At 44.0% G+C, this 13,073-nt stretch overlaps 1 protein-coding gene across 1 annotated transcript in view; it reads left to right on the top strand.

The window, feature by feature from the left end:
- The window catches only part of LOC130477365 (VPS10 domain-containing receptor SorCS1), a 496,720-nt gene that overhangs the window by 414,058 nt on the left and 69,589 nt on the right, over positions 1-13,073 (top strand). Inside the window, exons 15-17 of the mRNA XM_056849300.1 lie at positions 455-572; positions 1,019-1,149; positions 11,371-11,484. Of these exons, the coding sequence (XP_056705278.1) occupies positions 455-572; positions 1,019-1,149; positions 11,371-11,484 (363 nt within the window). The remainder of the gene's footprint in view (positions 1-454; positions 573-1,018; positions 1,150-11,370; positions 11,485-13,073) is intronic.

The following is a 13,073-nucleotide window of genomic DNA, read 5'->3' as shown; positions in this document are numbered from 1 at the left end:
CATTTCCAGATAAAGGGACTAGGCAATCAGGTGATGTGAAAGACCTCTGCCTGAGACCCGGAGAGCCGCTGCTGGTCTGAGTAGACAATACTGACTATGATGGGTCAAGGGTCTGATTCAGTATAAAGCAGCTTCATGTGTTAAATAAAATTTTTGTTAACGCAACAACATGCAAATGTTTTGCGACATGAGTTATAGGATATTTCCTGTTTTCAAAGGTCACAAAATACCTGTAGTATGCCATACTATCCACATTAGTTATCATAATCAGTTTCTCATGATGTGGTACAATCTGACATCCAGTTGTCATCTCGGCACTATTAAGTGTGTGTGTGTGCGCTACTTCAGAGCACACTAATTCTGGCTTCCTAAATGTCAATGTTTGATAGTCTCTTCAAGTTATGTTGACTTAAACCAATGGAATCTCCCAAATCCCTCTTTCTGTATTTTGCAGAGTTTTTGGACACTTCAGCCATCGCTCTGAGTGGCAACTAGTGAAAGTAGATTACAAGTCAATTTTTGACAGAAGGTGTGCTGATGATGACTACCGACCCTGGCAGCTTCATAGCCAGGTAACAAATCTGAGACCTTGATCAGGTCCTAATTTTCTGATTGAAGATAAAGGGCTGTTGATTCTAATGTTTTGGTTCAGAATTAAATGAATTTCCTTCCATAATAGAGTTCTGATCTATGCAAATTAACTTGCTTCCAGTGAGCCCTTAAGGCGAATCTTAAAGGAACAGCTGACTAGTAACATAAAGTATGAAATCAGGGTTTATCTGATACTTTCAGTTACAAGTCATTCAGACACATGTACCACCATGGGATGTTTTGCATTTCTCAACTGTGTTCTTTACAGAGTAAAGAAAAGACTAGTCATTATTTTCTGAAATAAATGAAATTCCTTGTTGACCCTATGATTAAGCAAACAGAGGCCAAGATGTATATATATATTTATAACCTAGGGTTATACCTGATCATTGTGCTATGTCAAAAGAATGTTTTCCCTCCAATTTAGGGAGAAGCATGTATCATGGGAGCAAAAAGGATCTATAAGAAGCGTAAGTCAGAAAAGAAATGCATGCAGGGAAAATATGCTGGAGCTATGACATCTGAACCATGTGTTTGTACAGAGGCGGATTTTGACTGGTAAGTAGAGCTTGCAAAATATGGCTGAAAGTAGGGCTGTCGATTCGGTTCGGCCCAAACTGAAAATCAACCGAATTTTCCTCGATTCGGCGCTTTTCTGTTCGGACGGATCCAAACTCCAAAATGGGAGAAATCCGGGAGGCCGAAGTCTTCATGTTCGGCGAGTTCGGCAAGTAAATTCGGCGAATTCAGTGGTTCGGCAGAGATGCATGCGCAGGAGCTGATCCGCCCGTTGGCAATCTGCTTTCTCCCGCGGCCAATGGTAGCCCAGCAGATTCTTCTCATGGCCAATAAGAGCATTGATTTGAAGTTTTGAACTGGCCAAGAGAAAATTTAAAACGCCCGCCCATCCCTCCCTTCCCCACTGTCTTCCATTTGGTGGCGAGAGATCCAGCGATTCCAGCCAGCAGAATTGTTGCGGTTGAGAGATCCACCCGAGTTCATCAGTTGGAACTGGTTTGAGGGTGTTTTGTGGTGTTTGTGTTGTGCGGGTGGTTGCTTTGCTTGGGGTTCCACGGTCCGGCCTAGCCTCCCCCCCCCAGGTTGGCTTGAGAAGGGCGAGCGGTCTCCGTGCGGAGGTGCGAGGAGGACCCTCTCGCCGCCGGGGCTCCTGCGTTCCCATCCCACCCCCCACCCCCCGGTGCTTGGGTGCCCTCTAATCTTTGCAACCGGGGATTGCCAAAGCCGCTGGGCAGCCACACCTCAAAGTGGAAGATATACATTACACAGGAAAAGACTCTCTGAGAAAAAGAAGGGGGGGTATGTCTTTCCCTTCCTCCAGCCACTTTTTGTAAGAGAGTTGGGTGGTCAATTAATTACTTCCTCCAGCCCGCGGAGCTGCCATGGGTGCAATGCTTATATTTCGCGCTTCACCCCGGCATGCAGTTTGTGAATTGCGTGGGCTCTCTCAGTCCAATGTATTGCATTGCATCATTTGCTTGAATGTGCAAATGCAGCCGAGCCGAGTCACGGACGGTCTATGCTTTGCGATGGGCAATTGGGGGAGGGCTTCCGGGATCCATATCTCGCCTCCCTAGGACCCCATCGTCACCAAAATTGGCGGTCCTTTCAATAAGGGTCACAAGAAGCAATGATGAAAGTTTTGAACGTCGAGCTCTAACCCCCCCCCTGCAGCCGCGGGAGGCCAAGAGTGATTGTTTAAAATTTAAATGGCAATATTTGGCCGAATATTTTGCCGAACTTTAATTTCTCGCCGAATTTAACGGATCCGAATCGGGGGAGTTCGGACTTCGGCGTGTACCGAATCCAGATGGGCCGAATTCGGCCGAATCCGAACTATACTGAATTTTTTTATTTTCAACAGCCCTAGCTGAAAGGACAGCTGTAGCAAGGATATCACTAATATCCTGGTTGTGTCTCCAACAGCTCTGAAAGCACTAACACCATCACTTTATTTCAGGAAAGGTTTTTTTTCTTCTAATTTTCATCACTGTAAAATGAACAGCTCCTGCCTTTAATCAGCACAGATGTGTGGGATGGAACTAGCGGAAGCTACTGGGGCATACGAACAGCCCAAGTGAATGTCGCCTGGCTCCTCTTACCCTTTGCTGGGCATCTGCCAAATGACCAGGTGGTCAGCCATTATTTGACTTGAGAGAGGCGTCTCTCATGTGTGCTACAGCTCAGGAGCTTATTTGTGGTACTTCTTGGCCTTCTGGTGGGAAATTTAAAAGGGCAGGAAAAGCTGGGAAACAGAAGATATCTCAGCAAGGGACTGGAGAAAGACTAAAGAATATTTTGATGAGAGGCACTTAGAATAAAGTTCCGGAGATAGAAAGCAGATCAGTCTTGATGGAGGAGATCTATCTTGAAAGAGTACAGGAGAAAAGGTTGAGTAGCCAGTACTTAAAAATTCTAAGTTATGCCATTAGCAATAATAGATTGCTGGGGGGGGGTGTTCTTCAAAAAATTATCATTGTAATCCCATATTAGAAATGGTATGGTTATCATTATCATTAAATTTTGGGAATATATTATCCTTCCAGAAAGTTGTGTTGGGCAGAATGTGCATGCTTATAAATAACAGAACAATACTCCCAATTTAAAGGAAACAATAATCATGCCTTTTCTGAGCTAAAAGAAAATTATAATTTTCAGTGCCTTCCCCCTAGAGGTAGCAGTGGGAGGGAGGGGGAAAGTGGAAGACTGCCCCAGCCTCCAGCTGATCCATGGTGCACGGGCCTTTTAAACTTTAAAGGGCCACAATCTCAATGGGTGGAAGACCTGGCCTCCAGAGTCTGGAGACAAAAGGTCATTTGGTTGGAGGACAAGAAGAAGGGGAAAGTGAGACTATGGGGGCTACAAGCAGGAGGAAAAGAGGAAGTTGTGTGGGAAGGGTGATACAGGGGAAAATGAGGTACCCCCTGCAAGTCCCTGTGAGTTTTCCATTTCGCAGCTGGGCATGGTGGCCAGAACTGCACAGCTCAGCCATAGTTTTCCCGATAGAAGCTGCCAGAGGGAATGAAGGAGGGAAAGACCAGGGGGGACAGATAAAGGTAGGTTGGCTGGTGGGTGAGAAGATGAGAAAGAAGCAGGAAAAGGATAGACACTATGGGGTATTCTTCATGGAGATTTGGTGCTGTTTCGACGCTGTTTTGCGTCGGAGGCAAATTTTGGTTATTCACTGCAGAGCCGTGTTTTCCCCCACTGAGCAAAATAAGCCAGTTTAAAAGAGAGGCAATCCAAACCACTTCTGAGCCGTACTTTCCAGTAAAAGAGCATTTTGTTGCTCGGATGCCCATGAAGAAATGTTTGCTTCGCTCCCCGGGACGTCTCCTTTCTCCTCCCCCAAGAACGGTGATTGGCTGGGGGAGTTGCCACTCTAACAGCATCACACCGGCAGGAGGGAGACCCAAAGCAGACTGGCTGCCCCTCTTCAGAAGGGTGATGGGGTTTTGGCTTGGATTTGCCGCTCTCAGGATGCCCCTCCCCAACACACACACACATAGGATCGCACCGGCTGGAGGGAGACCCAGAGCAGACTGGCTGCCCCTCTTGAGAAGGGTGATGGGAGTTTTGGCTTGGATTTGCTGCTCTCATGGTCCCCCCACACACACACACACATAGGATCACACCGGCTGGAGGGAGACCCAGAGCAGACTGGCTGCCCCTCTTCAGAAGGGTGACGGGAGTTTTGGCTTGGATTTGCTGCTCTCGGGATGCCCCCCCCCAAACACACACACACAGGATCATGGGAAGAGTGGGCGGGATTAGGCGGATTTGGAGCGGTGAGTCATGAGCGGCAGCAGACGTAAGCAGCGCAGAGAAGTGCGCTGTTTCTCCCGTGAAAAATTGGGATGGGGGGAGAATCTGCACTGCCATGAAAAAGCTATTTAAATCAGTTTATTATTTGCTCCGATTCGAAACGGAAGCAAAATCCACCGTGAAGAATACCCCTATGGGAGTTTTCAAAGAAGAGAATGAGAAGTGGGGGAGGGAAAATGAGATGCCCTCCCCAAGTCTTTGCAGGTCCCCTGTTTGTCTCTGTGTGTATAAATTATCCTGTGCATTCTGGAATCTCTAAAATCATAATGGTAGGATCTATCAGATCCTTGAGAGAAACCAGTAGGAATGTCAAGATTCTATAACTATTCATCTTGCTTTGAGCTCTGCAGGGAAGAGGATACCCCACATTTCCCTGTTCTTAGTTGCTACTCTTTGCACATGATTCAGCAGGCAACCTTTAGAAACCTGATCCCAGTGGGATGGATCTGATATCATCAAAGTCAGATCAATCCCCATGTGTTTTTCTTTAGTTTGGTTAAAAGAGTAGAAAACAGCAAGCCTAGTCTCAGACAGGATGATTTTTTAAAAAGCCATGAGAACATCTGACAAATTAAACATAGTTAAAATACTGTAAAATTCAAGAGACACATCAAATCTGTATTTATTCAAAGATGGCAATTTGTTGAGAGCTGACATGAATCAAAGGTTTCAGTTATTTTCTACTATGTCACCAAAATCACTGTATATATTTGAGGACTGAAAACAGATAATCTCTGAATGATACTTGGAAAAATGAGTAAGTAAGAAAACAGCTAGCGAAGGAGTCAGAGCTGCAGTGAGATTAGATTTGTGTGCATTGCCCATATCTTACTACCAGGGGGCAATGGTGTTCCAGGAATGATTCTTCTAGTGGCGCTGGTCTACCCAGCCCTAAGGACAATATTTCCTAGCAACTGCCTAGAAACCAAATTGTATTTAATCAAGTAGTAAATGGATTACTCAATGACACATGTGTTATTAAAACATTTATTTACCCGTATTCCTTGTGCTTTGCTGCTGCAGCATGCATAGTATTATCACCCTAGCAGCAGGCTTTTATTTTATACAAAGACTTAAAAAGGAAAAAAAAATGTGATCACTCAGTTTGGTTGCTTGGTTGGCAGCAAGTATGATTTCATAATGTTTGATTACCATCCTGTCTTGCTTCATTGGGGCAAAATTTGAGAATACATGTTTATGTGAGGGCTTGAAAAGACCTTTCTGTACCATCCAAACTCCTGTCGTGATGTGCCAAACCATTCCCATTCTCCAAACTCATAGCCTAAGTTCATTCATTACCTTGGTTATTTGTGGGATGGCAGGTCAGCGTGTTCTTCTTTCACCATGCAGAAATGAAATGTATGAGTTGGGTCCTTCCACATAAATGCCATATCATGCCAGAGTTCTGTATATGTAGTTTCTGCCTCCCCCTTTTGATTTAGGGACAGTACACAAACAGGGGCTCTGTGAAAATGGGTGTTAACATGGAAACCCAGGATTTCTGTGTGGTAGATGAAGGGTGTGCACCACATTAATCATGCAGATGGCACAGGTGATGCACAAATTAAAGCATTATAATCAAAATGACATTCTCATTGCCAAAATACAGGAATCAGTATGCAGCTGCTAAACTGCTGTTATTGATTGCAAAATCGTGTCTAAGCTTTTTATCAAAGCATTATCTGGATTTTGTTAGCCAAATAATGCATATTCTACATATGATGCAAAATGAAGTCTTGGACACTGTTTCATGTGCAAGTCTTCATGGGATGTTTGAGTTTGCAAGTTCCAGGGAAACCAGAGAGGGCTGTTGCCCCAATATTCAATAAGGACACAAGACCGCAGCATGGATTTAACTAGTTTATTTAAAACAGCTGATCTATGTCATCAATCAACTGTAATAAATTCTAATTGAGGGCGGGCTGCGCTAGGCAGCCTAGCCATGGCTGCCTTTTGGTTTGGCAAATCCACCCTGGCTCCAGACTTGGCCAGCAGCTGCTGCCGACCTCGTTTGTCATTGCCCGCACATGCTGTGCGAAGAGGTGCCCAGCCCCAGCCCCCTTTCCCGATGCGCCATGAAGCCACTACCAGATTTGGAAAGATGTTGCTGAGCACCAAAGGTGCTTCACATGCCCCATCCTGCCATAAAGCAAGTGATGGTCTGTTTGGAACCCATCCTCCATCATGCCCGATGGTTCAGGCTGCTCACCGCTGCTCCCTACCTATCCATAAGCAACCTGCCCTATCCCTGTCAAACTAGTAATGGCCTAAACAGTCCTAGTTAAGGACTGTTAAGGACTGTTAACAGGCCTAGTTAAGCTATTAATAACTGCCCAACCTGAACATAACAAAGCAGGCAACAAAATCTCCCCCAAAGCCAATAAGGGAAGAAGCCCAAAAATTCCTGTTTGGCCCCAACGGTGACCAGCTAATCCCATGATATTAAAGGGAAGGTGGGTGGGTTGGCAACAGGCAGCAAAAGCTGCCTCATGAAGGAGAAACAACAATAAAGCTTCTCCTTCCAGCCTTCCCATTGGATGGCAGCTTTTGTCTTGTAGCCTATCTGGCCTGATGTTTTATTCACATTGGACTGGGGCAAATCAATCCCTGGTTTACCAGCCAGGAATGCCTCTTGCAAGAAAGTGTATCATTGCAGGGAAACTGAACCATAGTGTGAACTTTGATCAAATTGTCATTGGAGCTGGGAGCTCAGGTCTCCTCTATGGCAGAACCTGTTATCAGCTTTGGTTGCTATGCCAGCTATGATGTGGCTGTCATAATCCATGCTAGATTACTATAATGGGTTTTTTATTGTGCTGCCTTTGGTAACTGTATGGAAACTTAGTTGGTCCAAAGTTCAGCAGCCAAGCTATTATCAGGGGCTGGATACAGCCATCATATCCCTCCTCTGTTGAGGGAACTTCACTGGCTGCCTATCTGTTTCTGGGCACAATTCCAAATCTTTTAAGGCTCTAAGCAGTGTAGGCTAGGAGTACTTGAAGGATCATAACTTCCTCTACTGTCCAGCCCATCATTTAAGTAAGATCTTGTTCTCAAACTCTGCTCTCTGTGTCTCCTTGCATGCAGCGTGAGAGAGGTGGCATCCAGAGAATCATCTAGTTGGCATCTCAGCCTGGTTGTTAATCCCAGTTTCAGGCACCATTGCCTGGCTGGAGTGTGCTACACATCTGCACGCTCAATACCCATGCTCAGATATCAGTAGGCAGGTTTATCATTTGCTGCTCCAGTTGATGCTAATGCTTGCTGATTGCAAGGCAGCCTGTTGTGCCTACAGGTAGGCAGCAATTTGTTGTTATCATCAGAGCTCTGTGTGCATCAGAGAGGAGACAAGAAGTTCATTAAATTACAGGTCTGCAAGGTGAAAGAAGGATGCTAATGCCTCTCTAGTGAGCTTCGTTAAGCAGCTGCCTGTGTGATTTATCTGCATATGTGTATGTGTGAGAGTATGATGAGATCAGCAGAACAAAACAAAAAAAACTTTCTAGTAAAAAGTCAACATGCATGGTTTGGGGAGTATTTATGGACACTTAAGACAAGGGAAACGTAGCACTGACACCTAATTTAACATGGCGGCTAATGCTCAAGTGACATAAGATGGCAGATCCGTTTTCAGCCTATCTGTGAAGGATGTGGGTTGATTTAAAACAGTGTTTCCCAACCTGTGGGTCACAAACCCTCTGAAAATGGATCGCAGGCCAGCCCTCCCTAATGGCAGCTCCTGCCCTTTGAACACATGAAGCTGCCTCATACCGAATCAGACCCTTGGCCAGTCAAAGTCAGTTTTGACTACTCAGACCGGCAGCAGCTCTCCAAGGTCTCAGGCAGAGGTCTTCATATCACCTACTTGCCTAGTCCCTTTAACTGGAGATGCTGGGGATTGAACCTGGGACCTTCTGCATTCCAAGCAGATACTCTTCCACTGAGCCACAGTCCCTCCCATCCTTCTCGTTTTCTCCTCGCTAACTTCTCATATTCTCATCACCTTTCCCTCTTTGTGACAATAATGGGGTGGAGGAAGCCATCCAGCAACTAATAACTTCATGGTAGTAGCTGAAAGGGGGGGGGGGAGCTTGAAGAGTAGGTGGGAGCTGTTCAGCATGCCATGGAAAAACCAGAGGGCCATAGAAAGAGGCATGTGCATACAGTGGCTCTGTCTTGGTGCTGCTCCCTCAGCAGCCCATCCTCTTGCTCAGCCCCCTGTAGTGCCTCACTGCCCTCTACCTTCTGTGGGAGATGCACTGCACTGAGCTCCTTGCCATCAGCCTCCTCACTGTATCTACTCAACCTAGTGCCCCCCCCCAACTCCTCAACTCTTTATGTGTCTCCTCAACCCAATGCCTCCCAAGCACACTGCATCAAACTCCAGCTCTGTCCCAGCTAGCAGACAAGGAGGACGAGAGAGAATTCCCACTTGCTTGCAGTTCATAGTTGGGGCAGCTGCAACCTTTGTGTGATGTTTGTTGGTTTCTCAAAAAGATCTGGGTGGACAGTATAGACAAAGTAATGCTGGAACAGATGGGTGCCAGGTCATAGTTTGCCCAGGGCACCAAAAAACATTGGGCCAGCCTTGGATGGTAAATTTGGACTTGTGGGTCACCATACCAAAACGTTTGGGAACCACTGATTTAAACCATAAAAGGGATGCACGGGTGATGAATGTGGAAGCTTCCAGGAATCCCTCCCCTTAGACAGTTTTCTTTCAGCTAAGCTCTCTTCTATTATTGGAGTCTAGCTGTGGGAAATGTGACATCACAGGACAGACAATGAGGAGTTGTTCTTCAGGAAAGTGGGGTTAGCACCATGTTGCTTTTACAATTAGATTAACCTCTTTTTCCAAGCATTATCTACATAAGTGATTACAGACCACCCTGGCACACTATGCATATGATTCTCTGTCCCATGTTTTCTTGGTCATCTGTATTACCCATGTTTGTGTGTGTGTGTGTTCCCCCCCCCCTGCTGCACATTCTTATGTATTCTGAAAATTTAGTTCATTACTAATTGGTAATGCTGCCCTATGTATCCCATTTGGTAAGTTCATTGTTTATATTCAACCCATGACTGGGGCATTTGCATGTTTTTAAATGGTTTATCTGTTAATGTAGCATGTAGTGTGAACATACAAAAACATGCCATAAACGCCAGTTTAAATTTTGCCTCTCAAAAGACTCAGTAGATTTCTGAGGCAGGCCGCTGTCTATTGTTTCAGGTTTCTACCCCATTCACACATTTGCAATATATGGAATAATAAAGCTAATCTACTTTGCAGGGTTGTTCAAGGCTTACTGAAGTGTTTTGAGTGTGCTTATGACATAATGTATGTGAATTGCTTGAACACCCTAAAGATCTCTATCCAAGTTGTTCTTTCCACTACAAAAAAAGTCAAAGTTTCTCCACACTGAAGCAAATGGAGGCCATACTTAATTTTTCTGTTGTGCCACAGGAAGGATGGTTGTGGTAGAGAAATATGATACACATATTATCTTTCATACACACTTCCTGCATTCTCCTTCTCTTTCTAAAAATTAAGAACCCCTTTCAATAATCCATATTCAGCAATGAGATATCTTTCACTCAGAAGGAAGAGGAAATATGGGATGGTAACACAAACAAATATTGTTAATTAAATCTGGTGCTGAACATGTTCTCTCAGCAGCATATTCCACTGCTTTGTTTTGTATTTGATTACTTGAGCACATGGAGAGTACAGGGCAGCATCTTTTTTTAATTATACTGATACAGAAGAACTTGGAAATACACGCATCTTGGACTTGTGACAATCACAATTCAGAGGCGAGAAGCCTCATTCTTATGCAAATACTTGTTTTCCTTGGCAAAACTGAAGCAGCCTTTACAATCCATTGAACAATCATTTTAGTAGCCTTCATGCTGCCACTCTAGTCAGGGTGCTTATAAAAGAAATTTGCTTCTTTTAATATCCTCAATGAAGCAAATTTATTTCATAAGCATCCTTACAGCAGCATCTTAAGCAGAGTTATGCTTTTCTAAGTCAGTGGGTTTAGAAGGATATAATTCTTCTTAGGATTGCACTTAGTCTTTCAGACTAGATATGCCTGTGCTTTAGTCTGTCTCCTTTACCTACCAGTTTTGCAGTATACTTGCAAAGCAATTAATCAGCCTTCCTCTGCTGACATATTACAGAAAATATTTTTTTAATCATATAAACTGAAGGGGGAAACTCAATGTTGTATATTTTAGCTCATTAATATAAAAATGTGCATGTCCCCAGTTTTCAATGATAATGAGTCTTGAGCAATTCTTGGGCACACCCATAACTTCCAAGTTCAATATCTGGTGATATGGAAAGGAGCATAGGTATAAAAGAAGGCTCAGAATCCCTTTGCCTGAGACCTTCAAGAGCAGCTGCCAGACAGAGTAGACAATACTGGGCCAGATATCATAGCATATGTTAGCTTCATATGCCCTTACCTTTCTATATTTATACTGTGAATAACTAAATACCCGAAAGGGACACCATGGTGGCTAAATAAAGGAAAAGTTGTGTACTATCTGATAAGAGAATGATATTACTATTTCCTTGCCTGTCTCTCTATTGGGTGTCACAAGATCGCTTCTACTAACGTTGCTCTGATGAGAACAACTAGCACAATCCAAAGTGATTCCAACTCAAATGTTGTGTAATCATTATTGTAAAGATGCAAATGCAGAATAGAGGCCCAGAGCTATCCTCTGGTTATGGAGGATGTATACATTTATAATGTCAAGCAATTCTGATGGGTAGATGTTGATATCAGTTTGAAGGAGCTTGAGAGGGGGTTGTGAATGTGGTATATTTTCACGGCGTTCATGTCACTTATCTCCCAGAATTGCATGGGTATATTGTAGTGTGTGGTATGTGTTTCACTGAAATGATCTGTCCTTTTACCAAACCAGTGATTATGGATTTGAGCGTCACAGCAATGACCAGTGTTTGCCAGCATTTTGGTACAATCCGTCTTCCTTATCCAAAGACTGCAGTCTTGGCCAGAGTTACCTCAACAGCACTGGGTGAGTTACCAGATATGGCTCATGCAGATTCTCAGTGTGAACGGTTGCTACAATTTTCTCATGCTGGTCCACAGACTTTTAGTGCACTCTCATCTGGAGAACCGGATTTGATTCCCCACTCCTCCACATGAGCGGCGGACACTAATCTGGTGAACTGGATTTGTTTTCCCACTCCTCCACACAAAGCCAGCTGGGTGACCTTGGGCTAGTTACAGCTGTCTTAGAGCTCTCTCAGCCCTATCTACCTCACAGAGTGTCTGTTGTGGGGAGTGGAAGGGAAGGTGAGTTTAAGCTGTTTTGATTCTCCCTTAAGTGGTAGAGAAAGTAGGCATATAAAAAACAACTCTTCTTCTTTATTGGTTGTGTACTATCATTTTAAAAAACATTCTGAGGATTTTTTTTACAACAATTAAATGGACTAACAGTCCATTCAAACACTGACAAGAGAATACAGTTCAATCTAGTAGGTGAGGGATCACTAATTTGAAAACACCTTCCTTCACATCAAAATTTCCCCTTGTGGTAAAACTGTCATGTCATACAGAAGTCCAAGTCTTTCCCCCAGGTAGCATATATCTTACATATATCTGACAAAGTGGGCTGTGATTCACAAGAGCTCATATAGAAATAAATCTTGTTAGGTTTTAAGATGCTGCTAGACTTTTGTTTTATGATGCTAATTTTGTACATAGAAGGGATGGAACAATCATACACGCTGTTGCAAATGTTTCTGTCAGGTGGTTCAGCTCAACAAGCACTGTACCATGAGTGCGCTCATCATGTGAAATGATTCTGTGTTCACTTTTCTCAGAGTAGCATGAAAATACTAATCAAAAGCAGGTGAGTATCATCAGTGACTGAAATACACTGCAGTGGGGAAAGAGGCAATCAGCACTTCAGCAAAGCATTTGTGTCTTCTCTCAATGATACGTGTGTAGCGCAATCAGTAACACAGAGAGAGACTATAGCCCCCCCAGTTGATACAGTTCCATTAGGACCCTAGAAGTTGAACAAACTACATGTAAGGAGGAAGAAAGGGCACAGTGCGATAGAATGGAAAGAGTGGGTGGGGACTCTGCAAGCTGCACCTTCATCTGATCCCATTTCCTACCTGCCTGCTTCATTCCTGCTGCACATGGCGCCTGCCTGATGGCATTTTATTTTTGTATCGCATCCATGGCCACTCCGCTGTACTACATGGTTTCTCTGGTCACCTTTCCAAATGCCTCCCTCTACTCGCTCTGCCATTAAAAAGTGAAATTTGGCAGGGAGGGTCCCTTGGGTTCATGGTACAATTCCTAAAAATATTCACTCTCAGCAGAGTAGGAAAGGAGAATAGAGGCATGTTTCCCACTGCAGTCAATTGAAACAAAAATGAATTGAAAAACTATAGGCTCAAGCAGACAAAGATCACACATTTATTCTACCCCTATTCCATTTATTCCATGCAAATTACATGCGTGTACAGAATCAATTTACCTTGAGGCTGTGCAAGGAAGGAAAGGCTGTTTTACTCTTCAGCTTCTACCCAGTTTTGCTATTCCAAATAAGGTTTTCTGTTTTGCTATCAGCATTTTAAAGTAGTGTGT

Source organism: Euleptes europaea, chromosome 5 (assembly GCF_029931775.1).
Source record: "Euleptes europaea isolate rEulEur1 chromosome 5, rEulEur1.hap1, whole genome shotgun sequence".
NCBI classification, from domain to species: Eukaryota; Metazoa; Chordata; class Lepidosauria; order Squamata; family Sphaerodactylidae; genus Euleptes; species Euleptes europaea.
The sequence above is the reverse complement of the archived record's forward strand: the minus strand, read 5'-3'. Positions and strand labels throughout refer to the sequence as shown.